General features: G+C 39.8%; 1 protein-coding gene across 3 annotated transcripts; it reads right to left on the reverse strand.

Annotated features, from left to right (window-relative positions):
* Positions 1-3029: 3029 nt before the first annotated feature.
* On the reverse strand, positions 3030-21451 carry ano10b (anoctamin 10b). 3 transcript variants are annotated; one of them, XM_039809287.1, is made up of 16 exons: positions 21295-21451; positions 21126-21192; positions 18681-18949; positions 17303-17476; positions 13670-13807; positions 11929-12045; positions 11727-11843; positions 9095-9412; positions 8626-8808; positions 8055-8110; positions 7895-7969; positions 6366-6530; positions 6091-6282; positions 5860-5997; positions 5653-5769; positions 3030-5567 (listed from the first exon to the last, which is right to left on the reverse strand). In XM_039809287.1, exons 3-16 carry the CDS (start codon positions 18940-18942, stop codon positions 5547-5549), a joined length of 2073 nt encoding a protein of 690 aa, XP_039665221.1. In that variant the 5' UTR covers positions 18943-18949; positions 21126-21192; positions 21295-21451; the 3' UTR covers positions 3030-5546. The 3 variants fall into 3 exon arrangements, with proteins under 3 accessions (XP_039665221.1, XP_039665222.1, XP_039665223.1); XM_039809288.1 differs by having other exon boundaries at positions 21126-21203; XM_039809289.1 differs by lacking the exon at positions 21126-21192.
* Between the last annotated feature and the right edge of the window lie 2999 nt (positions 21452-24450).

A 24450-nucleotide genomic window follows, 5' to 3' on the forward strand; every position in this document is an offset into this window, starting at 1 on the left:
AGGAAAAGACAACACTTGTATCATCATCACGATTTCACGATATCCAAAATGTAAGACGATATCTAGCCTCATATATCAATGTCGATTATAATATTGATGTATTGCCCAGCCCTACACAGTAGTCAGACTCCGTAGAACCTCGCGCATTTGTTCTTGTTACAGGAGCAACCCCAGAGATACAATGACTAGACTGTGTCCAATCTGTAGCTTAGAAACAATACTGGACCTACAGGGAGGAGGGAGGGAGAATGAAGAAAGATGACGACAGCAAGAGATAGGCAACACTATTTATTGAATAAACTTTAGTCTGTTTTGTTTGTTTAAAAGGTGCCTACAACGATGAAATGAGTTTCATACTGTATATGGCCACTGTGTCATTTTATTTCTGGCTGTAAAAGGCTCTAAAAGACAGAATGGTCTAGCACTCGGTAGAGCCATGATTTCATAATTTCTAGTATATGAATTAGAATAAACCAATGAACCAGCTTCTGCTACAGAGTAGCACTTGTTTCCTCTCTTCCCTTTGCACAACCTGCTTCTCTCATTGGTTTAAAAGCTCTTAATATAAGCTCTATTAAAGAAAGACTGAGACTGTTATGATGTGATATATGAAATGATATGATACTGTGTAATATATAAGACTAAGATGATATGATTTTCTGTTCTCTTAATCCTGAAGTCTAATTGATATAATAACTTGTCCTAACATACTGTATACTAATATTGATAGGATCATTGATCATTGATTGGGATGCAGGTCTTCCGTTGTATTTGAACTTGTTCTTTTTTATTCATACTGAACAGTTTAATAATATTTGATCATAACAGTTTTATTTTGGATGTGCAGATATATGAATTTTCTTGATTTTTGTTTTATATATAACGTGACAAAGATATTAATTATCTGAAGAGATATGTGACTTTGTGCATGTTATTACTGTTATTTATCACAATATACCTCCATGTGTCTTGGATCTGACAGGACATTGTTCTTGTGTAACTGTAAGTACCTTGAGGTAACCCACTGAATGATGAATTGCACACAGTATGACTACTGTAGCTGGTAGCTTTCTACAAGCAGTATCCTTGGACTGATGGATAGATGTGTTGGCCATTTGGCCCGAATGATGTGATATGTTATTATGTAGCTTAGGAGTCCCTCCGTATGGTATTATTTTACCATATAATGCCTCTGTGTTCCTATATTTTCTCATGCACTGTATTTTTCCTCTTTATCTTTATCAGACAAGAAGTGAAACATTTTGTTAAGTTAAAGAAGGCCAAAGCTGTACAATAAGCTAAGGAGCGGATGTCATGTGAAATCTGATTATCACGCATAATTCATCAGCCATGGAAGCATAAAATCTGTGCAGAAGAGGGATAAAATCCCCTTATTTGTTCCTGTGTGATTGCACAGCCTGTCTCTCCTCAGTGTGTCTGTGTCTACTGACCTACATTGTAACTAGGACCACGTCTCTATCGAGCCATGAACTTATTTTTCTGTATTTATTTATTAAAATGGATTTAATCAACAGGATGAATGTGTGAAGTGTGCTGTTTTTATACAGAATTTGGACAGTGATACTGTACAGTGTTGTTTCTCCCACACACACCATAAACTCAATATCCCCTTCTCCACAAGACTGGGTTACCCACCAGTTAGTCTTGCATTACCAGACGTATCCACAGCACTGCGAAGGAAGGTCTGGCAACAGCAGCATACATTCCTGGATAGGAGAAAAATCGGCCAGGGGTTGTTTGCATTACTTTAAAGGTGCCTTGCCACACATATTCCATTACTTTGTGGTAATGTCTGAAGTTCTATCATGGACTGTAACATTTATTGTGGAAAAAATGCCTTGGTTACCTTGTTTCAAGCCATTCTAGCGTGGTATAGAAAGCCTACAGGAAGACTTACCTCGATTTCTACCAGTTCTCATTAATATTCAACAAACTAAGCTGTTTGAATATGAGAGCCTGGCTGTCAGAATCCTTTACCCAGCCCAACTGGGCGAGCTAAGCTAATATTATGTCAGACTGACCAGCTTTTTTTAATTGGCCTGATTTCTCTGCTTATTTATTTTCAGTGGCTAGAGCTGACAAAGGAGGTAGCAGTTCATTTTCACATAACACAGACACATGTGGACCTAACATATTTCAAAAAATGCAAGTAAAAACGGTTTTGTATGGCAGGGCACCTTTAAACCAATCACAATCGTCTTTGGCAGCGCTAAGCTTCAGATGCAGAGAGCATGGCTCTTGAAAATGGTCTCCGAGAAGGAACATGTTTAGGTGGAACATTTGCACGCGGCAAAAGAAAAAGCCACATAGAATATTAAATGAAGTTAACTGTTCACACAATACAGTAATGTGAGCTATTTAAATAAGATGAATACATGGTTAAACGTAATTTGCTCTTGTGTATATTGTCCATAGCAAATCCCCGCCAATAGTTCCCAAAACGTCCCAGTTAGAGAGTAAATGCCGTTAACATATTCTTTGTAAATCTTTACAATCATTCCCCGAAAGAACCAAGCAACCTCTTGCTGCACAATCCAAATTTTCTTTAAAACTTGCCATTGTCAGCGTATAACATTGTTCAGAGGTTCCAGTTAATGTTGCTCAATGCAACCGGAGCTTAAAGTGAGCACAAAGAAAGCGGAAGGAGAGGGACATCCGGCGGGACTTCTGTCAGTACCGGAACTATCTGGTAAATGAACCGTCGTCGATCCAAACTACCAACCAGGAAACGTGAGCAACATTAAAGTGGCATTTTAAAGTCATAGTTGGTCGAGGCGGAGTTCATCTTAATCACTCTATCTACTGTTTGGTGGTTTCATCTACAACAATCACACCCATCATACTGTATTTTATAAGCTCATTAGTCTATACATTGTTTTAATAATACTGCATATTATAACTTTAAGTATAGGGCTGGGGGTGGGGGGGTTGCAGTGCGTTTGCCCGTCAGCCACCGTTTCCTTTCACCGACTTACTTTCCATAAAGAGCAGACACGGCAAACAACCAGTTCCTTACTGTGAGTTTATTGCAGGACAGAATAAGCAAACATTGTCACCTTAATCCTGATCCTGGGACCAGATTACCTAAAAGTTCATTACTAACTCATCTCAACCCTTCAGAACAGAGCACACACACAGACACGCACACACAGACACGCACACACACACACACACACAAATATTATTAGTGTCAGTTTGAGGAGTGCACATGTGCAGCCGCATGAGGAAGTCTCACCAGCCATCTGCATTTTACTGAGGCAGGCCTTCTACAGCCTTGTGAAAAGCTGCATGTGGAATAACAAGGGTAGTGTATGTGTAGTCGGTATAGTGTCTCCTGGTGGCTGAAAAGAATATTAACTCCTAAAATCAATAACTCATATACAGTAGTAAACAATGCACCACTGTTGAGCAAGAAATGGTGGACTTACCCAGTGCATTCAAGTCAAATCTGCCCGCAGTGAACAGTGAAACAACACTAATAGTATGAATGTAAAAGTGTTAGACTATAAGTTGAATTAGTTGTCGTAGCACAGTGCTCAAGCAGTCATACTTAGAGACACACCACAGATTGCCAAGTAAGTTAAGGCTGAAATACACACTATAAAAATATTAATTTCTAATAGCAAAGCACAAAGCGGTCCTTTGGTAGCTCCCTATCACTCTCAACGCAAATTGAATATTGGCACATAGCCCACTGTAATAATCTCATGTTACAGATGTGCCATGGTCCAATAACCATACTGTTATTATTTAAGGAGAGGGCAGTACCATCGAGGGAGAGAACAAGTGCAACTTTTTCTACTAACTACTCAACCAGAAGCAAATCTTTAAGTGTTTCTTATGATTTCTTACAGTTCTTAAATGTCAATTCAGACAGGAAAGGGAATTCAGCACAATAACAGATAATAAACTTATTGTTGTAGAACAATTTTAAATAAATGTGTAAAATACATATTTACTTATTATATTTACTTTTTAAAGTAAACTGACTAAACTCACCTGGTACCATACTTTTACTGAAAACATAGACTGCAAGTTTAAGTTAAAGAGGCTGTACTCGAAAGACTGTAGAAATAAAAACAGCGGGCTGGGATTGCCTCCACATGGTTCTCACAGACCAAGTGTGACTTCATTCTCTGCTCAAGACGCCATTACTCCACTCTATCTTTACATAGCAAATATTAGTTTGCTGCTATTTTAATGTTCTGAATGTTGAGTACAGCCCCTTGAAAAGGATTACAATCCAATCAGGTTTTTTTTCTATTTGATGAGGCCATGGACAAGATTATTGATTTTCTGAAATTAAAGCTGCAATAGTTTTGTTTTGGGCCACTTGGGGGCAACACACTGTAAACACAACATTAAAATAGTATCGATTTATGAGGTTGACATGGCTAACTTGTTAGAAAACAGTTGTTTACAGAACAACATTAGCATTCCTTTAGAGTTTCTGTCCATCTGATAGCCAATATTAACTCTGCTTTTAGCTCTCTCTTTGGTCTCCAGAGGGGAATATCTGGCCCTTTAGCTGCTAAATGCTCCACCAGCTAGTTTCTTACTTTTTCTGTCTGCTGTTTGGTAGCCTACAGTGGGTTTATCAGAGGTTGTTTATTTTACTGAAAACAGCTGAATTGAGGTTGATGAGACCGGTGATAGTCGATCAAAACAGCAAAGTTGCAGGCCAAAATACCACAACAATGAGCTAAAAGATGCTAAAAAAAAAGGATCTGTTCAGCTGAGAGGAACTGCACTGATCGGTGATAATTCTCTGTGGTTTTATTATTATGAGCCTACCCTATTACAAAAAGATTGATTAAAGCTGATTTAAAGACTTTTATTTCTATTACACACTTTTATATTTGCACTCTTCCCACATTGTATTGCAACTGCTGTACAGCAATTTCCCTCAGGTTAAATACAGTTTTAACCTTATCTTATAATAATTATGAATCCTAAACACTCACTGTAGTTTATCACAAGGTGATCTGAGCAAAAACACTCCTGAAAGAAAACATTGGTCTTTGACCCTGCCCCTACATCAAATACTCTGTCTTGTCTGTCTTACTATTCTAAATATTGACTGTACATTCTGTAGCCATAGTGATTTTACAAGAGCTCTCCAGTTTCCCCTCATTAAATCTAAACAAACCCTGAGAAAACCTCCATTATCATAACTTTTTTTTTAAATTCTTTGTTTCAGCACATATAACTAATACATTTAATTTGCAGTCTAATATAAAAAAAACTGTTTTGCTGCTATTTCGATTGCAGTTGCAGTGTACATGTAATATGAGTGTGCATTTAAAATGGTGTACATGGTGCAGAAGCACATGTTAATAAGTGAAAGCAGCAGAAACACTTAAGTGTACAGGGTGAGTGAATTAGGGGCACAGCAGTATGCATTGTTAGCCTGTTAGAGCTCGAAGACTCTTCTCCTCTGTGAGTCCACACAACACTGAAGTGGGTACTATCTTCTGGTTGTAGCAGCCCAGCACAGGACAACATGAAGCAACAGCTCAACGCAATCAAGACTCTTGATGCAGTTTCTGGAAGAGAAGAAAGAAAGGTTGTCACACAAATGAAGAAGAACACCAAAATGCTTAATAATGAAATGTATGTCGGAGGGTTAACCTGCTCTCTCAAGGCCCGCATGGATGTGTACTCAATACGCTCTCTCTTTTTCCGGATCCAGTCCGGTTCATCAGGGATCAGTACCGCCAAGACAACCTTAACTAAGATCAGCACATGCTGCAAACACACGCAGAGGTAAAAATGTCAAGGTGATGTTCCTCTTTATGTGACTCTCACTAATGACCTCTCCCGTCCCCCCCCCCTTACCTCGACCAAAACAGCCGACAGCAGAATGTTTGTGCCGCTCATCCCGCCCTCCTGACACAGCTTTTGTAACCGCGGTGATAGCAGCAGCAGCCAGCAGTTGGACACAACGGAGACAAAACTCAGGACCTCGAAAGCAATCTGAAACACAAGACAATGACGTGAGCTGATGATTGAGTGTGACATACTGGCTGTGTCTCATTTCTATTGTGCGTTGTGTGTTTTTGTGCTGACCTGCCACACGCCCATGTTGGCCACAGGGGCGTAGAAGGGTTTCCGGAATAGTTTGCAGATCTTGTAGGCGTCCGTTCGGATCTCCGTTACGTTATTGATGAGCAGCAGCACGGCCGTCAGAGGATACACGCAGGAGAAAAGACTCAAATACCCAAACTGCACCAGGAGCTCGATGTACTCTGAAAACAAGCCCTGTGACAAAACAAGAAGCTGTGTCATACACTGCCAGAGTGTTTTCTAATCCCTGTTTTGATTTCTGAATACGGTACACTCACAGGAAAAACAGGCAGGGTGCTTTGGTTCCTATATTTGTCCTCCTGTGGGTCGTCTTCACTCTCTGCTCTATTGGGGGCGCTGATAAAGCGGTCCACCAGGTAGGGTATGACCACCTCTGTTACTTGGTTCACCAGCTGGGACACTATCAGCAGAGACGCTAAACGCTTCAGACAGAAAAAAAGAATATGTGAACTTATTGGCACTCAGAGACACTTTGTGCGGAATGAACTTCCAGAAGAAGCTGTGCGTTCCCCTTCAGTTCTCGCTTTGCCAGACCCTCCTCCACAGTGTAGAGGAGGGTCTGGCTAGTCCACACAGCATGGGAGAAAAATGTGCTCTGGTTTATTGGCATTTCTTTAAACCAATCACAATCGTCATGGGCGGTGCTAAGCTCTGCACGGAGCTGCTGCAAAATAGCCTCGGGAAGGAACTTGTAGTGGTTGTTTTGGTGGAACGTTTACGTTCAAAAGTTGTTTTAGTCGTGCAACAGAAAACTCAGATTGGACAGATAGTCTAGCTAGCTGTCTGGATTTACCCTGCAGAGATCTGAGGAGCAGTTAACCATAGTAAATTCACCGGAGTTTAATATTCCAACACAAAGAAAGCGGAAGGTGACGGACATCGGCGAAAATACATGCATCCGGCGGAATTTCCTGCGTCACCAGAGCAATCCCAGAAGTGGAACGTCGAGGATATAGACTACCCCTCAGTTAACTCTTTCAAGAATAGGTTAGATACATTTTGTCTGTCAAAAGATGTAACATACAACTATAAAGCGTGTTTGTAATTTATGTAATGTGCTTCAAATTTGTTTATATCATTTTTGTTTTCGTCTTGTTTGAGTCTGAAATAGAGGATTTTATATCCTGTCCCAGAAAATGCTCAATACATTTTAATAAATTACAGAGCTTTTTTATTTCATTCACTTACTTTTTTTGGTCACACTTCAACTTTGCACTCATTCTGAAAGGCACTGATTTTACACATGGAGATCAGTTTATGAAAGAGCACTGCTCTATTCTGGTTCCAGACCTCTGAATTGCTGCCCACATCTCAGACTTATCAAGCGACCCAAATACGCCTGGTGTTGTGCTCACTGACAGCTGTTTCCACTGGTTAGAGAAACAATTGACCAATCAAAGCTTTGTAGGCGCAGTTAAAAGTGGGAATCTTCCCACATAGCAACAAGTGTAAGCCACATTGACACGGCTGTAAAAGTTGACAAAAGTCCACTTACAGAAATATTTACTCTTAAATCAATTAATTTGAAGTATATAAAAATGAAAAAAACGTTAATTTGTCCCAGCAAACACTACACTAGCTTTTCTGTCAACTAGAAATAATGCGGGCAGGATGGTTACATCACTTGATACAGATTGATTAGGGCAAAAGAAAACAAATAACCCCCCTGACAACAGGAATATGGCTAATATCAAAACAATGTCAGGCTAAATGCATTGCTAAATTACTGTCCCTGCTTGAACACTTTACAGAGACCAGTGGAAGAAGTGTAGAGCTGAGCTGTTACCTTGCGAAGCAAAGGCACATCCTGCTTGAAAAAGGCAATGTGGAAGAGCACTGCAAAGTTGTTGAAGAAGGTGAACTGGGGGGAGAGAGACAAGAGCCTGGTTAAAAAGCCTGCTGGGTAGGATGTAAGAGCTAATCGCGAGTAGAGGAGAGGAACTAACCACCAAGACTTTGGCTGTCAGATGGTTCTCGAAGGCAGACTCCTCTCTGTGGTTCTCTAAAGGGAAATATAAGGGAAATGGTTGGCTAATCATAAGTTATTGGCTGAATGACTATCTTCAATTATGTTTTGCTCTCTGTAAAGCGTATATATGTACTGTATACATATGTACTGTATATATATATATATATATATATATATATATATATATATATATATACAGTAAAGGCCAAAAGTTTGGACACACCTCATTCAATGCGTTTTTTTATTAATTTTCATGACTATTTACATTGTAGATTCTCACTGAAGGCATCAAAACTATGAATGAACACATATGGAATTATGTACTTAACAAAAAAGTGTGAAATAACTGAAAACATGTCTTATATTTTAGATTCCTCAAAGTAGCCACCCTTTGCTTTTTTATTAATAATGGAAAAAAATCTACTAATTAACCCTGACAAAGCACACCTGTGAAGGGAAAACCATTTCAGGTGACTACCTCATGAAGCTCATTGAGAGAACACCAAGGGTTTTCAGATCTATCAAAAAAAGCCCTCCATCTAACTCACCATATTCAGTCAGAGACTGTGCCACCATCCTGTAAACATTTCCTAGCATATTAGTATAGACGATGTGAAGCACTGAGGGTATGTAGAGCAAAGTCTGAGACAGCAGGGAGTCCCAGTCTTTGTGTAGCTGTTGCACCTGGGCCTCCCCCCAGTAGAAACAAAGCATCCCCAGTACCACCAACCCTGCAGAGACGTGACAGGGCAGGAGACATGATGAGGACGGAGGTATAGCTGAGAAGAGTGTTTGCAATTTTAAAGAGCAGAGCATCCAAGTGCTTTCACATGATTCAAACACTTTCTGGATCGCTTCATCCCAAGTTGATCACGCAGCAGACCTTTGGAAAATGTCACTGATACTTCTTTTACTTATAAATCAACTATTAATATCATGATAATATCATGATACCTTTCAGCTCAGTAGCATGCGCTGATGAGTTGATTCAATTCACATTTAAAATTCAAGTTGTACCTAGAAACAGCCCCACCACTGGCACTGACACCAGTGCCATGCGCAGGTCCCTCTGCCAATCAGGAAAGAGCGGCTCCATACGACCTGTCACTGGGTTGACCCCGATGTTGCCGTGGAAACCAGGTCGGGGCTCTGCGAAGCGGTCAGCGAGTGTCAGGGTCCCCCAGCGGTAGGACAGGGTGGCACTCCGACGCTTCCACAGCTCCATAAACACAGTGGACCAAAGCATGCTAAAGATCGCCTGGATCATGTGACCGGTGACAGCTGGTGCTGAGTCATCTTCAACACTTGGCTCCCCTATCTCCTTTTGAACCTCACCTGTGATGGGCAAGAAAAACGTTGTGTCCAGTCAGTTTGTTTTTCAACTTACAGCTGCACTCGAGCTAAAATACATTATCAATCAGCCTGAATGACATTGTGGGGCTGAGCATCTCATCCTCAATAACTGGAACACGAATGAGAGACTGTATTGTAAACACCAATGAGCAGCCCCCTGCCCAGAGAAAGCTGGATTTACTAAAATTGATATTTTTAGCCCCGTAGTGATATGACTCAAGGTCTATCGTTTCAGCGCTCTAATTAAGAGTTAAAAAAAAAACTGTCTCACCGTGTGTGTTTCTGACAAGAGGAAGCCAATGTAGAAGTGCCAAAAAACTGCAGTTCAGACTATGTTAAAATGCCCTTAATATTTCAATGTTGCATTGTGCATTGCTTTTAAACGATCTGTTTAATGAATCCTAAATCCTAAATCCTAAACCTAATGGGAATATTTGCCTGTCTGCACCTTTTTCCTGCCTCGTTCCTGTTTACCCGAGGACTCTGTTACTTCTGTTTGACTACTTTTCTTTTCATGCCAGTGAGCTCATGTACTTTCATTTTATCAATAAACCCCTGAACTCTTCCCATCTGTCTGCATTTGGGTCCCATTCCTTGCTGCCTTGCACTCACCCCCGTGACAATAACTATAGGCATGTAACATGCTTTAACATGCTAACACTTAAAAAAAAAGTCATCTTTACTCTGTTACCACCCTCAGGGCAAGATTTACAGATTAGTGAGCAAAACCTTTTTTTTATTTCCAGGAGTAGTGAAAGATAAGTATGGAAGCCAAAAACGGCCGGGCTGCAATCATTTCATTTTATCAATATTATCAAGATCATGAGTTAATTATCATTACCATGATAACAAAGTTGTTAAAGTTTTCTGTTGATTCTGAATAATTATCTTAAAAAACAAGATAATTAGCTTGTGATGTAGTTCTTTAGATAACAGGATTCAATAAAAATTATTGCAACAACCATCCTTGGCTTCCATTGATAAGATTAGCAAGGCAGACGTTTAGTATTGTTGCAATCCTCTCTTGTCCCCGTTATCTTTTGGTGTATAGCATCACACACTGGCCAGTGAAAATGAGCTTCATAGTACTGAGTCTTTTCAAGCTTAAACAGCTACTGCCCTTGCAATATGTCATATATATATATACATAGATACCGCATTGCCCGCTGCTGTTCATTTGAGTGATACGTCAACGTGGCTGCCATTTTAAGACGGAAATACCGCGCCTTCCAATGCATGTATGTCTATTGAGGCAGGGGCTCTATCTACAATTAAAATCATCATTTGTCGTTGAATTTCCAAACAATTTTCAAGCGGTTTGCTTTGAAAAATGTGTCTCTAGTTAAATAAAAAATGCGGGTTTACAAACCAAAATATCTTATCTTGTGTAGATAGTAAAAGTACCTGACTTTAAGCCTTTGTATAATTTAAACGGGTGAGTTATATAACAATTCAACCCGGTACAGTTGTCATAAGGGGGAAATTAGATATAAAGTAGAGACCAAGAGTTTTTTGTACCAGAATGTAAACATGTTTATTTCTGCTGTAAAGTTGGGATTTTTTTAACACGGGAGACCATGGGGATTGACTCACATCAAGGAACTGCAGTTCAGCTCGAATCAAATCTTTCTGTTGCATGACTAAAACAACTGTTGAAAGTACACATGGTCCACCAAAACAAGTTCCTTCTCGAGGCTATTTTGCAGAGGCAGTGTTGCTTCTTCCAGCGCTTAGCGCTGCCCAAGACTGATTGTGATTGGTTTAAAGAAATGCCAATAAACCAGAGCACGTTTTTCTCCCATCGCGGAATGCTGTGTGGACTAGCCAGACCCAGAATGGCAATGCAAGACTACTGCTTTAATAACACACAAATGATCATTGTCAGCATCTTACTGAGATATTACTTTAAATTACTTAAATCCAAAGTACTTTACCTGACAAAATAAGGATTAACATTACCTTTTGTGATATTAAATTAAACACGTTTGTAACAGTAAAATTGTGAAACACCTTTTTCATCTGTGAAATGTTATTCCATGTTGCTTAGTTTTAAAGCTGCTCAAGGACGACATATTAATATATATATGTATACATGTATATGGTAATATGCCCGTCCTTGTGCAGCTTTAAGATTCATATCAAGGTACAAATACGCTTGTGATTAAGGAACTCTAGTTGTTTGCAAAACCTTGAAAAGAATACATATTCTAATGGTAAAATCATGTACTGAGTGCTAAATATGTAAATAATAAATGCCATACATGAACAAAAATAAATGATAAATCCACACACCTACCTGAGAAGTACGTAATAGACAGGCCCAGTATCGCTGGTGGGAGCAGAGACCAGGTGTAGAAATCAAGGAAGCTGAAGTAGAAAGCCACAGGTGTTCCAAAGTACCCATTGACTGAATCTGGATAAAGCAGCAGACAGGTGACTGGTGTAAGTGCATGCATGGTTCATTGTCATACAGGCAGGAAACAGAAACTGTCACCCACCCAGCGGCTGAGCCAGCTGATTCCCAGAGTACCAAGCTTTACTGAGATCCCTCAGTTTGGTTGGGTTGTGTAGGGGAAACGTGTCCACAATAACACCAGCTGACACAAGCTTGCGCCCTGCAACAACATTAACACATGACATTAAAATAACACTCACAAATAGAGTGACCTGAAAACATGGGTGAAAGAGGGACAGTAGCAACAACTAATCCACATATATACAGTTACACATATACAGTATACAGTACATCACACACACTGAGGGTGATGCTGACTGAAGCAATTTTTTGATTGAATGTGAGAAGAGAAGAACAGCTGAGGTCAGCAAAAAATAGATACACATAGTACATATACTGTACATGTACTGGATACTGGCTGAATGTGGAGACAGCAGTTAAATAATATTTAGGGACCGTTCGGTATTTATGGAATGGACCACCGTAGGAAAATAGGGGAGGGTCATGTCTTTAAATTCTTTGTTGAGGGGAGGGTCATCCAAGATTTTTCAGTCCGGGGAACTTTTGTATTCATGAAACAGCAACATTTCAAAGTGGCTTGTTTGGTGAATATTTTTCCATGTAGCTCTTAGTCTCGGCCCTCCTTCGCTACCAGATGGGTCTGACCCATGAGTTTGCTGTGGGGCAGGGGGAGCTGCCCCCCTGGTGGCTGAAACGGATAATTGCATTGTTTAAAAAATTTGTGGAATAATTACGTCTGGCATGACCAGATATTTTATAAAAATCTTAAATAACACAAAACAACTAAATGGTGGTAGGTAATACATCTGATTTCATATACTGCTTTAGTAAAAAACATATTTCCTGGCTGACGATGCAAGCAGCAGGACGTAAAAAACGGAAATGACTGTTGCTAGTCTGGACATCTTACCATGCCAAGGTTGCAATAAACGTTTCCTTAATGCCATATTTGATGTCAGCTTACTAATTGATTGAGGGTTTTGTGTAGATTTGGACTTTCATACGTTTATTCCAGTTTGTTTAAACGGCGAAGTGGAGGAAGCCTAGTGACGAGTCCATAACAATCAGTTTGTGTGTTGAATGTTACCTAGAGTGCCTTGCTGAATGGTCTCAATATTTTATTGTTTTATTTCATGTGAATACTAGTTTACTAGAGGAGTAACTCAGTATTTCAAGTAATGCAGAAATGCAGGAAGTTTGCATTTAGTTTCCATGCTTATTGTGTTTCCACAACCATGTTAGTGAGTAAATCTACTGAAATGGCCACCACACCATAACAGAGGAATGTGATGCGTCAGATAAGAATGCAGACGTTTAGTCACGTATGTCACTGATGTAAAAAACAATTGTAATCTGTATATATTTGCCAAGCGCAAACCAGTACAGAAGGTATTGAAAAATTGTCACATCATTATGTCCAAAAATCTCAAACCTAATTGATGATAAGATTGCTCTCAACACATTATATGAACTGAATGGGAGTCTACAATGTGATGAGATTAGTGCATTATAAAGAAAGTCTTAACAAGTGATGATCTTCATCTATTGAGTTGTTGTTTGTGTCTCTGTATTTGCATCTTTGTCCGGAAGCATTCATTGAAATTATGAAATTACAGTAAGTCATAAATTGAAAACACAGAATTCCTCCCCCTCACTGGTATATTGTCTTTACATTGCTCCATAAATAAAGTGTTTATCTTGATGGAAATTTGTGTGCATCCTGTCTTCCCATACAGTTTTGAACACACAGTGAAAGAACTCACAGATGTTGGAACGATGATGCAGTATGTAGCTGTCAGACAGGCCGGGTATTCTCAGGTCTTTCTGCGCCCGCATACCCTCCAGCTCATACCTCACTATGTACTGCCTCTCTGCCAGGGTCAGGAACACCTCCATGTTGTCTGTCACACACATGGATAGACACAGATACATAAATATAGCCAGTGATGCATGGAAACAAACACACCAGATTGAAAAATACAGTTTTTAAAAGATCAAGAGTAAGAATCTACGAGGCTGTACGTACGTATGCAGATGTTTAGTATGTATACATGCTAACATGTTACTACACCTGCTGCACCCTGTGACGCACTGCAGTGCCCTGCTATGCCATGAACTACTACAACTACTATTTCTAGTCATATTCCAGTATCTTTATTACCACTCGAGGTTTCTGCCTAAAAGGGCGTTTTTCCTCTCCACTGTCGCACTAAAAGCTTGCTCTTGGGGGAATTACTGGAATTGTTGGGTCTTTGTAAATTATAGTGTGTGTTTACTTTATCTGTAAAGTGTCTTGAGATAACTCTTGTTATGATTTGATACTATGAATTAAATTAAATTTAATTACTATATCATCTAAGTTTAGCATGGTTGCATGCTAAAATTGGCTAATAAGCACTAAACAAAGTACCGTGGCTGATGGGAACGTCATTAGTTTTGCAGGTATTTTGTCATAAACAAAAGTACTGGACAAATTAAAATTCTGACCACTGATGGCACTAGAGGAAAGGTCAGGGGATCAACAAAGTAATTACAATTCATTCTGCGGGGGATATAAATGTATGTACCAATGTATGTTCGTCCAAAAGTTGTTGAGATATTTCAGTCTGGACACATTGCTAGAGTGGCTAACACTAACGTGGCGTTATTTTATTTTTTTAGTATGTGGATTCCTTTTTTAAAAACTCCGTAAAGGGTCTTTGGCTGTTTTAAAAAGTGCTATATAAAATAAAATGTATTATTCCTACTATTATTATTATTTAAAAGTAAGCTGCCATTCCTAGACACGTGTGTGTAGGCTAACAGAGCTTACAGACCACAGTATAGAAAGGATACCAATTCACACAGTCCCATACCCTAATTTGAACTCAAACCACCACGTACAACATAAACAAATCAATGATGAGGACACTCCCACACAAAGTACATCTTGTTACAAGTGAGGAGGACCATAGAGAGAGAGAGAGGTTTAGCATGTCTGGGGTCTGGGGGGCACTCGTAGCTAACAGGTACACTAGTAAGAGTGGATGATGGGAATCCCATCCTGACTTTAGACCAAGATGGACACGGGTAAATCAAAAGGGAACACCAGAAGCATCCCAGTGGGATTACCTAAAGTGACTGGGATGTCATTACATCTAGCCACAGATTGTAATTCACAAAAAAGGGAGAATCAGAAAACAGGATCCTAATGCTTCGAGAGACAAATGTAATTGATAGACTTTATAGACTGATGGAATGAGTGGGACTTTTTTCTTCCCAAACAGATAGCCTAATGGCCTTTTAATAGATGGAAACCTGAGCAACTGGTAAAGTAAACATTGAGAAAGTAAACCTTTACCTGCTGCCCTTTTAACTTGACACCTATGAGTGATCATACCATTTTTATTCTCTTTATGCTGTAGATGTTGTATTAAAGGTGCAATATGTAATACTGACAGCTAGCGTTTAAAATGGTAACTGCAGTCCAAATTAAAAATACTGGAGAGAGTCGTCTCCACCGGCCCCTCCTCCCCAGACTCGAAGTTCACCGGTTGCTAGGTTGAAAACGCTGAACCTGATGTCCTACAATGTCAATGTAAGATAGATGCTAGTCTTGCATTACCAGACATGAATACACAGTGCAGCGGATAGCCAGATGCTGGATATGTTAACGGTCATAAAAGCCTGTGCTCTCGCGTAGGTCTACCGTCTGGTGGTCACCTTTTATCGGCTGAACGTAACAACAACAATTGCTAAAAAGACATAGCTATGTACCCGACTGATAGCCAGTCTTTCTCTACTTAAACAACAACTGACTGCAACAACCGCTAAAAAGACACAGGGGAGATTTTCAGATCTACTACTTTCCAGAACCTGTTATAATGTTTTATAAAAATAAAATACACATATAGCCTTTCTTTTGTACATTACACATTATGGTTGCAAATCAGTTTGTAACAAAGTGGGAATCATCTAACTGTCCAACATGTTATAACCGTGATGGTAACATTAGCCACAAGAATATTCCATAACGTAACATACCATACATTGCAGAGCGACCTGTTGAAAACATAAGCCGTGTCCCAATTCAACAATTCAGGCTACACGGTTGTTTTGCCAAAGTTAAATTGCATGTTTCCATTATGAGGAAGTCAAACTTGCGGTTTCTGTCATATGTCTGTCAAAGTGGTTGTAAACAGGCGTGGCCCGTTTGCCCGGGTCCTCCGGTAACATTAGCAGTTAGCGTGTGTTAGCATGGCAGTGTTAGCCAGCAATGGTCGGGATCACTTCACCAACTGTTCTTTTGGTTGGTAACTACCTCAAGTACTGTATATACTATATAAATGCCCATCCCCACTACTAGATAAATTAACATAAATCTCAATGCTTATCTGTTCAGGACGATATTAGCCAACTCTGTGTCCTTTTGAGTTCTTTGTTGGGCTCTAAGCTGTCTCCATCTTTTTAATGCATCTCCAATACTTACAGTACATTACATGTCATTTAGCTGACGCTTTTATCCAAAGTGACTTACAATTGCTATATATCAGAGGTTGCACACCTCTGGAGCAACTAGGGGTTAAGTGGCTTGCTCAGGGACACATTGGTTGATGTATTGCAGTGGGAATCGAACCCAGATCTCCCACACCATGTGTCACATCCACTGCGCCATTACCACCACTATTTACCCATGTTTTACCACGTCTCTGGCCATGCAACTGTTTAGAAAGATGGCAAGTTTTTTTTAGGTTGGGTAGAATGAATCTATCTCTGTTAATCCAGTTGCTTCTACCATGCCTGGAGCACGTTGTCTTTGCGTGTTTGCGTTTCATGTCTGGCAACCCTGAGGCCTGTACTACGAATCAAGATCAACATGCCCTGGATTCATTTCAGTTACCCGGCTTCACCTAACCTAACAACCGCGGTCCCGCATAACCTGTGTCATGACGGTGGTTAACAACTAGTTCAGTCAACCCAGGGTTCCCCTTCTCTTTTATGTGAACGCGCGCGTCGCTGGATTAGGAAACCCTGGGTTGATTGAACTAGTTGATAACCATCGTGACACAGTTTATGCAGGACCGCGGTTGTTAGGTTAGGTGAAGCCGGGTAACTGAAAGAAATCCAGGGCATGTTGATCTTGATTCATAGTATAGGCCTCAGGCCTGTCAAAATGGGACATAACACACAGACCAAAACAAAAACAGAAAGGAGAAAATACTGGCGTTAGCATTGTTTCAGAGAAGATAGTATTTCAACTTAGCATGTTTCCTTAATATCTGATGACATATTGTTGTAATTTTTTTGATTTAATACAGTAAATATATTAGATATTGGACCTTTAAACAACTCAAATACACTCCCTCTCTCTTTATGGTTTCAACATGTAAAGTACATTCAAAGCTGGACAGTTGTACCTGAATCTTTGAAGCGGTCTCTGTCATTGTAGGAAAAGGCTTCCATGTCTTTGTTGCGGTAAGTCTTACATAGACCTAACTCTTCAGTGGCTTTAAGTAACGTACAGCGTGGGGCAGAGACCACAATGAGGTCACCACTGGCATCCTCGCCTGGGTGGGCCAGTAATGCAGCACCTGGGGGGGAAACAGGTAGAAAAAAGGGAGTATTGAAACTTAAATTTTTTTGTCATTTGACTTAACATGTGAACATATCCTTAAGTGAGTTGGTCACATTCCTTCAATAGGAACAAACTTTGTTTCAGTAGTTTATATATTATAAATACATACAGGTAGTGGTAAAGATTTGAACTTAATGACATTGGCAGCTGATAAAGTTAACTGACCATTTTTGCATGATTTGGGTGTGATTTCCTGAGAAATTAAGGAGTTATGTCTAAGCTAGGTCAAGCTTTATTTGTTTAAGTGACATTAAACTAATGAGATGCATGTCTTTTCGTTAGAAAAGAAAAATAATGTTGAGTGTCATCAGCAAAGAAATGATAATGAAGAAGAGCCCAAAGGTGGAATTGTCAAAACAAAAGCCTTTAAGAGCTAAGAACAGAAGAGGAATATATGTATGAACTGTATGTTGCTGTATTGCTTTGTTCCAACTACAATTACATGATGTTTACATTTAGTGAAATACGCTATGATCGCACCATTTCATCAAATTGAAATATCCTAAATGTCTTGTTCATCATTTACAGTATACAGTACCCATTTTTAGACTTTTTGACTTTGGGATCTACAAAAAGTTCGTAAAACGTAAAAACAAACATACCAATAAAGTGAAATGTCCACCAAGGAGAGATCTAGGCTACTCCTACATACCTCCTCCAAGACCATAATGACAATAATGACACAAATTATTATTTATGCATGAAAAAAGTACTTTGAATATTGAAATAAAGCGTTTTTCTGCAAATAAATACATGTGGTTAGAGCTGCAGAAAACAAGTATCTTTTTCTTTTCATATGTTTTATGTCCTAATTCAATATTAACTACATATGACCTACATGTACGTAAGACACCTAGACACCATTAGATATCTGAATCTCCCCACCGGGATAATGAAGGTTTATCTTACAATGGAATCATTTCACTATATTTATCTTCATTGCCAACTTGCATGCAAAAGCAATCACATGTTTAAATGCTAGAGAGACCCTCCAGGCAATGACTCTCCAGTTCAAGAGACTTCCAGTATGAGAGAGTAAAAAAGCTCATAAATGTTTGATGTGTATGTTTTGGTTTTTTTGCATGGTAGCAATCAATGCAGATAGACACTTGAGCTGTATCGGACTCTTGTAGCTCATCACTTGTTATTCGAGCACTTACCTCCATCTTTCTGAGGAGCTCCAATCAGTCTGACGAGCCACCTTTTCGTCTCAGGGCGAACTTTCTCTCCGAGCTTCACCAGAACCAACGGCTCGACCCGCTCCGATACACAGCAGGGGCAACCAACTTTAGTCCAGCTTGGTCCAATAGTGGTAGCACTGAGTTTGCCAAGGGCCTTCCCCACTGAAGTCTTAGCCTCCGGCTGCTGGGCTGTTTCACTGCTGCTGCCACCGCCACCTTCATCGCCACCTGCCTTACTCATGCTGAGACTGAGAAGAAATGTTAACAAAACAGTTATAGTTTGTGGTTCCTGTAAGAGCCCTTTTCATCTGTTTTGGGTGTAGGACACAAATTGTCCACTGGTGTCACTAGTGTGCTTTTGAGTGATGTCTATTTAGGTAGGAAACTTTCAACAGGTAACAGGCGGTGCTGTTAATCGGAAGAGCACAAAAAGTTTTTCACCGCATCGAATCGCTACATACCGCAATTATCTCATGTGGATGTGTAAATGTTTGTTGATGGAGATTGATGGACACATGGATTCTTGCACGTTTATTTGAAGACCATTGTAATCAATAAATATCCATAAAACGCAACGTGGGATTATGGCATGGGCACGTGCCCACGGCCCTTACGCTCCAGGGGGGGCCCTAATGATCTGATGAATTTAAATTTTACTGTCATCGTGCGACGTAGAGAATTCATTCATGCTATGAACAGTAGTGGTGGACAGATCGATCCAAATATCGATTATAACGATACGAACGTTGGTATTGATATTGATCAATACCAATGTAATGAGATCGATACTTTAGTTTTAGTTTCTCTCTTTCATCAAAGAGGCGACCTTGCTGTCGGTGAGTTGTGTAAGTGCAGAGCAGGCACACTTTGCTCCTCCTCCCCCTCTTGTGATTTGATGTTGTACCGTCACATGACTCAGCGGCGCTGGTCAAACAAGAAAGCAACCAGCCAGGCTGGACAGTGGCCAGCACCACACACACACAAGCAGGACAGAGACGGAGCTCATGTTAGCTCTAATACTTTGGGTACATCTGCAAGCATATATGAAATTACTTAACTGTTTGTCACTGCCCGTTGCCTAACGTCACCGCGTCCACCTGCCGTTAAACGGTTAGCCAGTGGAACACAACCGGTACAGGTTGGTGTAGTGAGCGGCCTGTGCCGCTAGGGGATCGGCATATGTCTATGAAGCACAGTGGCTGACAATCAGCCACTTTTCAATCTCAGCGCTACTGCATGTTTTGGGTGAACCTGTAAAAAGAATTTTGAGGTTTTCTTCTGTTGTTACATTGTTGCTCTTGTGCTTTCTTTCCATTTTTAGCCGCATTATCGTCATGCCAGTCCGCCGGTCCACCACTTTGGTCCACATTGAAATATCTCAATAACTATTTTGTACATGGTCCCCAAAGGATGAACTCTTGTGACGAGAAGCTTGTTCTGGCTGTGTCTGTCTACCCGAGCTGTAGGATATGTCAGACAGAAACTATTACAGCAAAGACAGAAAAGCCCATTTGTGGGAGTAGATCAGCTGGACATTGAATGTTACTGGTGAGTGTTGTGTTTTCATCAGCGTACACGCTGTAAGCGTGTTGTTGTTTGTAGTCACCCCTCTGTTAACGTAGCGTTAACTCCCTAACTAATGTTAGTGGAGCTCCCCATAAAAATGGACATGCCCTAATGAATGATTTCCAAGTTCCAGTTATAAGTGCCAATTACCAAATGTTGAAATGCTAACATGCGTACCTAAGATGGAGTCCATGGTAAACATTAAACCTTCTTAACATCATTCCGCATGTTAGCATTGCCATTGTGAGCATGCTAGCATGCGGATGCTAGTTTCACTGTCATAACTTGGCTATAATCTTTTTATGAGCAGACTTAAAAGTCATGAAGCATTGATGAAACACTTTTGTTAGTCAGAATGTATCTACCTGTTAGTGTGCCACAAACCGCAACCAACCATTCTAACCTCTTTTCTGACATGCTGCAATAGACTTTTTATAATCCATTATTTACATATTTGACTGCAGTCATAGCATTTGCATCACCAGCTATTACAATACATTCAACTGGCTATGGAGCTCTTAGATTTGCATGTAAGACTCAACATGCAAGTTTCCCTGGAGGAAACTGTGTTTTTGTTTTCAGCACTAACAGCGGATAAAAAGAACTTCCTCTGTTTTGACTGAGCTGAACTGGGCTTGAAGATACACTGACATACAGACAAACACGTGGAAGACAGGACAAGACTGACAGAGACACAGAAATACAGAACTTACAGGTTATACAGTACCTCCAATTATGATTGAGATATGTTTTAACAGACGGGGAGAGAGAGAGAGAGAGAGAGAGAGAGAGAGAGAGAGAGAGAGAGAGAGAGAGAGAGCAATATGGTGAAGGAGGATGAGTCAGAAAATAAAACACCTTGGGAGCGTTGATGTTGAGGTTCTGGTCTCTGGTGCTACAACAGGCCCACACCCCCTTCAAACTCCTGTTTGAACACTCACACATACACAGACACACGAACATGAACACAACAACATCTATTTTCCTGAAAACCGGAAAAATACATTTTTTATTTGCAAACACTTACCCTTAGCCTCAATGTGTGGTTCCTCCCAGCTTTGTGTATGTGTATATGTGTGTGTATGTGTGTATGCATATAGCAGGAAGGAATGCGGAGGAACTTTTAGAGACTGCAGGGTGTGGAGGGTTGTTTGGTTTATATTCAGGCTCCTCCCCGCTGCCTGCTCTCTGCTTTACTGCTGCTGCAGCCCAGGGTCCTACTGCTCCATCCGCCTCTGTTACTCTAACTGAGTTAAAAAAAAAAAACCTACCCTAAAGATGCTCCAGGGCAACTAGAATTTAGACAATCTGCTGCTTTAAAAACCTGTCAGGTATATTAGATTAGTAACCTACTAGATCAGAACATGGTTGACCTTTATTATACTAAAACAAAAAAGCAAATCCATTGTTTGACATTTGGACAAATTACGCTGTACCACATACTACGACATCAGTGGTTAGCAACCTTTTTAAATTAAGACATTTTCTCCCACACTCAGCACTTCTCACCTTATATAAACCTTTATTTGAGCCGCATTTAAACTATTGTAATGTCATATGGTGTAACACTTTTCCCAGCCACTTGAAAAAAATTACAGACCTTACAGAAAAAAATCATACGGGCAATACTCAGACTCGTCCTTTGTTTCGTCGCCTTGGTTTTCTAAGGCTTACCGAATATAATGTCTTTCATAATGCCTGCATGATATTCCAGGTCTTTCACAGGTTAAATGGTTACGTAAGCTTGTTCCAATCTGTCGTCCCCAGCACACTTATGACACAAGGGAAAAACGAAGGCTAAAGTGCACGAGCCTGAGTGTAGTTTGGAGGGGACCACAAATCTGGACAAAATTGAAATTGATTCTCATCTTTAAGAAAAGTCTGAAGGAAAAATTGCTTATAACATATGATTGTTGAATATTCTTTAAGTGTTATATTTGTCCTGGGATCGTCTGTATTTTGTGGTATTTGTCTTTGTTGTGTCTATTGTAAATTGAGTTTTTAGTGTCTGTATATTCTCTGTTAGTAGCTTATTTGGTTGTATTTGGCGTTCCCCATTTCACGTGGCCTACATATGATCATTGTACCATTTTGTTTTAATGATACAATGATGACGTGTGAATAAAAAAAACAATACCTGAGGGTTGGAACCCTAAAAGGGGTGGTGAGAGGAATGTAAGAGGCTGAAAGATTATTATCATAGCAGGAAGAAGTAAAAATAAAAACTACATAATGCCATACAACCTTATGCTTTCTAATTATTGCTAATATATTTTATTCCTATTTAATTTATTGTATATCATGTATTTAAAAAAATATTCAAGTCTGAAAGTCTGAAAAGACTGAGAAGGGAAAATCACACTTTGTATGAGCTGCCCTAAACTCATAGACATGCACCGTGTCATTTGGTTGGTAACAAGACCTTTGTTTGTATTAAGGGTGTCACAGCAAATATGAGTCTACAGCAACGCTAGCAGTTCTGTGAGGCTGTACTAAGGAACAGCATTGCTTTGAGGTAAATGCTAACAGCAGCATGCTAACATGCTCACAATGACAATGACATGCTAATATTTAGCAGGTAATTAACCATGTTACCATCTTAGGTTAGTATGCTAGCTTTTTCTAATTAGCACCAAACACAAACTTTAACTGAGGCTGACAGGATATCATTAGTTTTGCAAAGATGACTTCATAAACAAAAGCAGTGGACAAAGAAAATATGAGTCTACAGCAACGCTAGCAGTTCTGTGAGGCTGTACTAAGGAACAGCATTGCTTTGAGGTAAATGCTAACAGCAGCATGCTAACATGCTCACAATGACAATGACATGCTAATATTTAGCAGGTAATTAACCATGTTACCATCTTAGGTTAGTATGCTAGCTTTTTCTAATTAGCACCAAACACAAACTTTAACTGAGGCTGACAGGATGTCATTAGTTTTGCAAAGATGACTTCATAAACAAAAGCAGTGGACAAAGACCACTGTTGACTTAGTAGTATCACCAGTCACATCTGTACCAAATTTCATGGCAGTCCATGGGGTTGTCGACATTTCACTAAAAAAGATGGCAGTGGTGCAACATTAACGATGCAAGCTGCCGTTAAAACCCATAGATTTATACATGTAGTGAGACCAAGGGGGTAAGCTTCGCCTCAGAACTTGAACCTCCTATGGCGCCATTTTGAAGCTACAACAATATCACCTCCCGTTAGCATCCATTGACTGCCATTCATTTTGACGTCACTTTGACAGCGAATAACTTTACATCTGAAGCGTTTAAAGACTATTTGTCCATTGTTTATTTCTAAAGAAACACGACAATGTATAAAAGGCTCCATTACCTTGTATCTCAGGTTATGGCTCCGTAGCAGACGTTTTTGTAAAATAGGCTAACGATTGTGTCATAACCACGCGACTTACTGTCGTATAGTAGAGGAACTACTGTATAGTACAGGAGAAGCTTGCAGGCAGTTTCGACTTACATGAGCTGTTTAGGTTGAATTACTAATGTTAACTAGCATTTTATTGTTATTGTTTTTAGCAATAATTAGCCTGTGTCTATGTTAGCTCCTTACATATACCTACGCTCTCCGTCTCTGCAAGATTCGGAATGATTGAGATTTCTCTTGGCACAGCAGAAGACTTACAACTTTCATAGGTTGCTCACGTCACATTTACGTCATCTCTCTCAGTTGGAGGCTACGCAATAACACTCAGCGCTCACCGGAAAAGTGCTTCTAATATCCTTCACTGGTCTCCGTCCACAGCAACGGGATCTGTTGGTCCATTCTTATATACTGTCTATGAGTGAGACGCGTCTCTTCCGCCGCCATCTTGGGTCGGAGTAAGACCATAGAGACTCAGAAAAAGACTTACAGTATATGCTTTTGTGCTGCTTTTGGATGTTCATGCGAAATAATTGCCAAACCTAAGAAACGTGGAATAACATTTCACTGATGAAAATGTGTTACATTATTGTACTCTTATGAACATGTTGAATTTAATAGCCTAGCACGAGAGGTAACATTAATCCTTCTTTTAAGCCAACATAAAGTTAAATGTCTGTCCTTATGCTAAATTACGCTAATGCTAGTTTGTCTTTCAGGTAAAGTATTTTTTTTAATTTAAGTAATTAGTAATATATCAGAAAAATTTTGAAAATTAAAAGATGTCGACCTCA

Source organism: Perca fluviatilis, chromosome 8 (assembly GCF_010015445.1).
Source record: "Perca fluviatilis chromosome 8, GENO_Pfluv_1.0, whole genome shotgun sequence".
Lineage (NCBI taxonomy): Eukaryota > Metazoa > Chordata > Actinopteri > Perciformes > Percidae > Perca > Perca fluviatilis.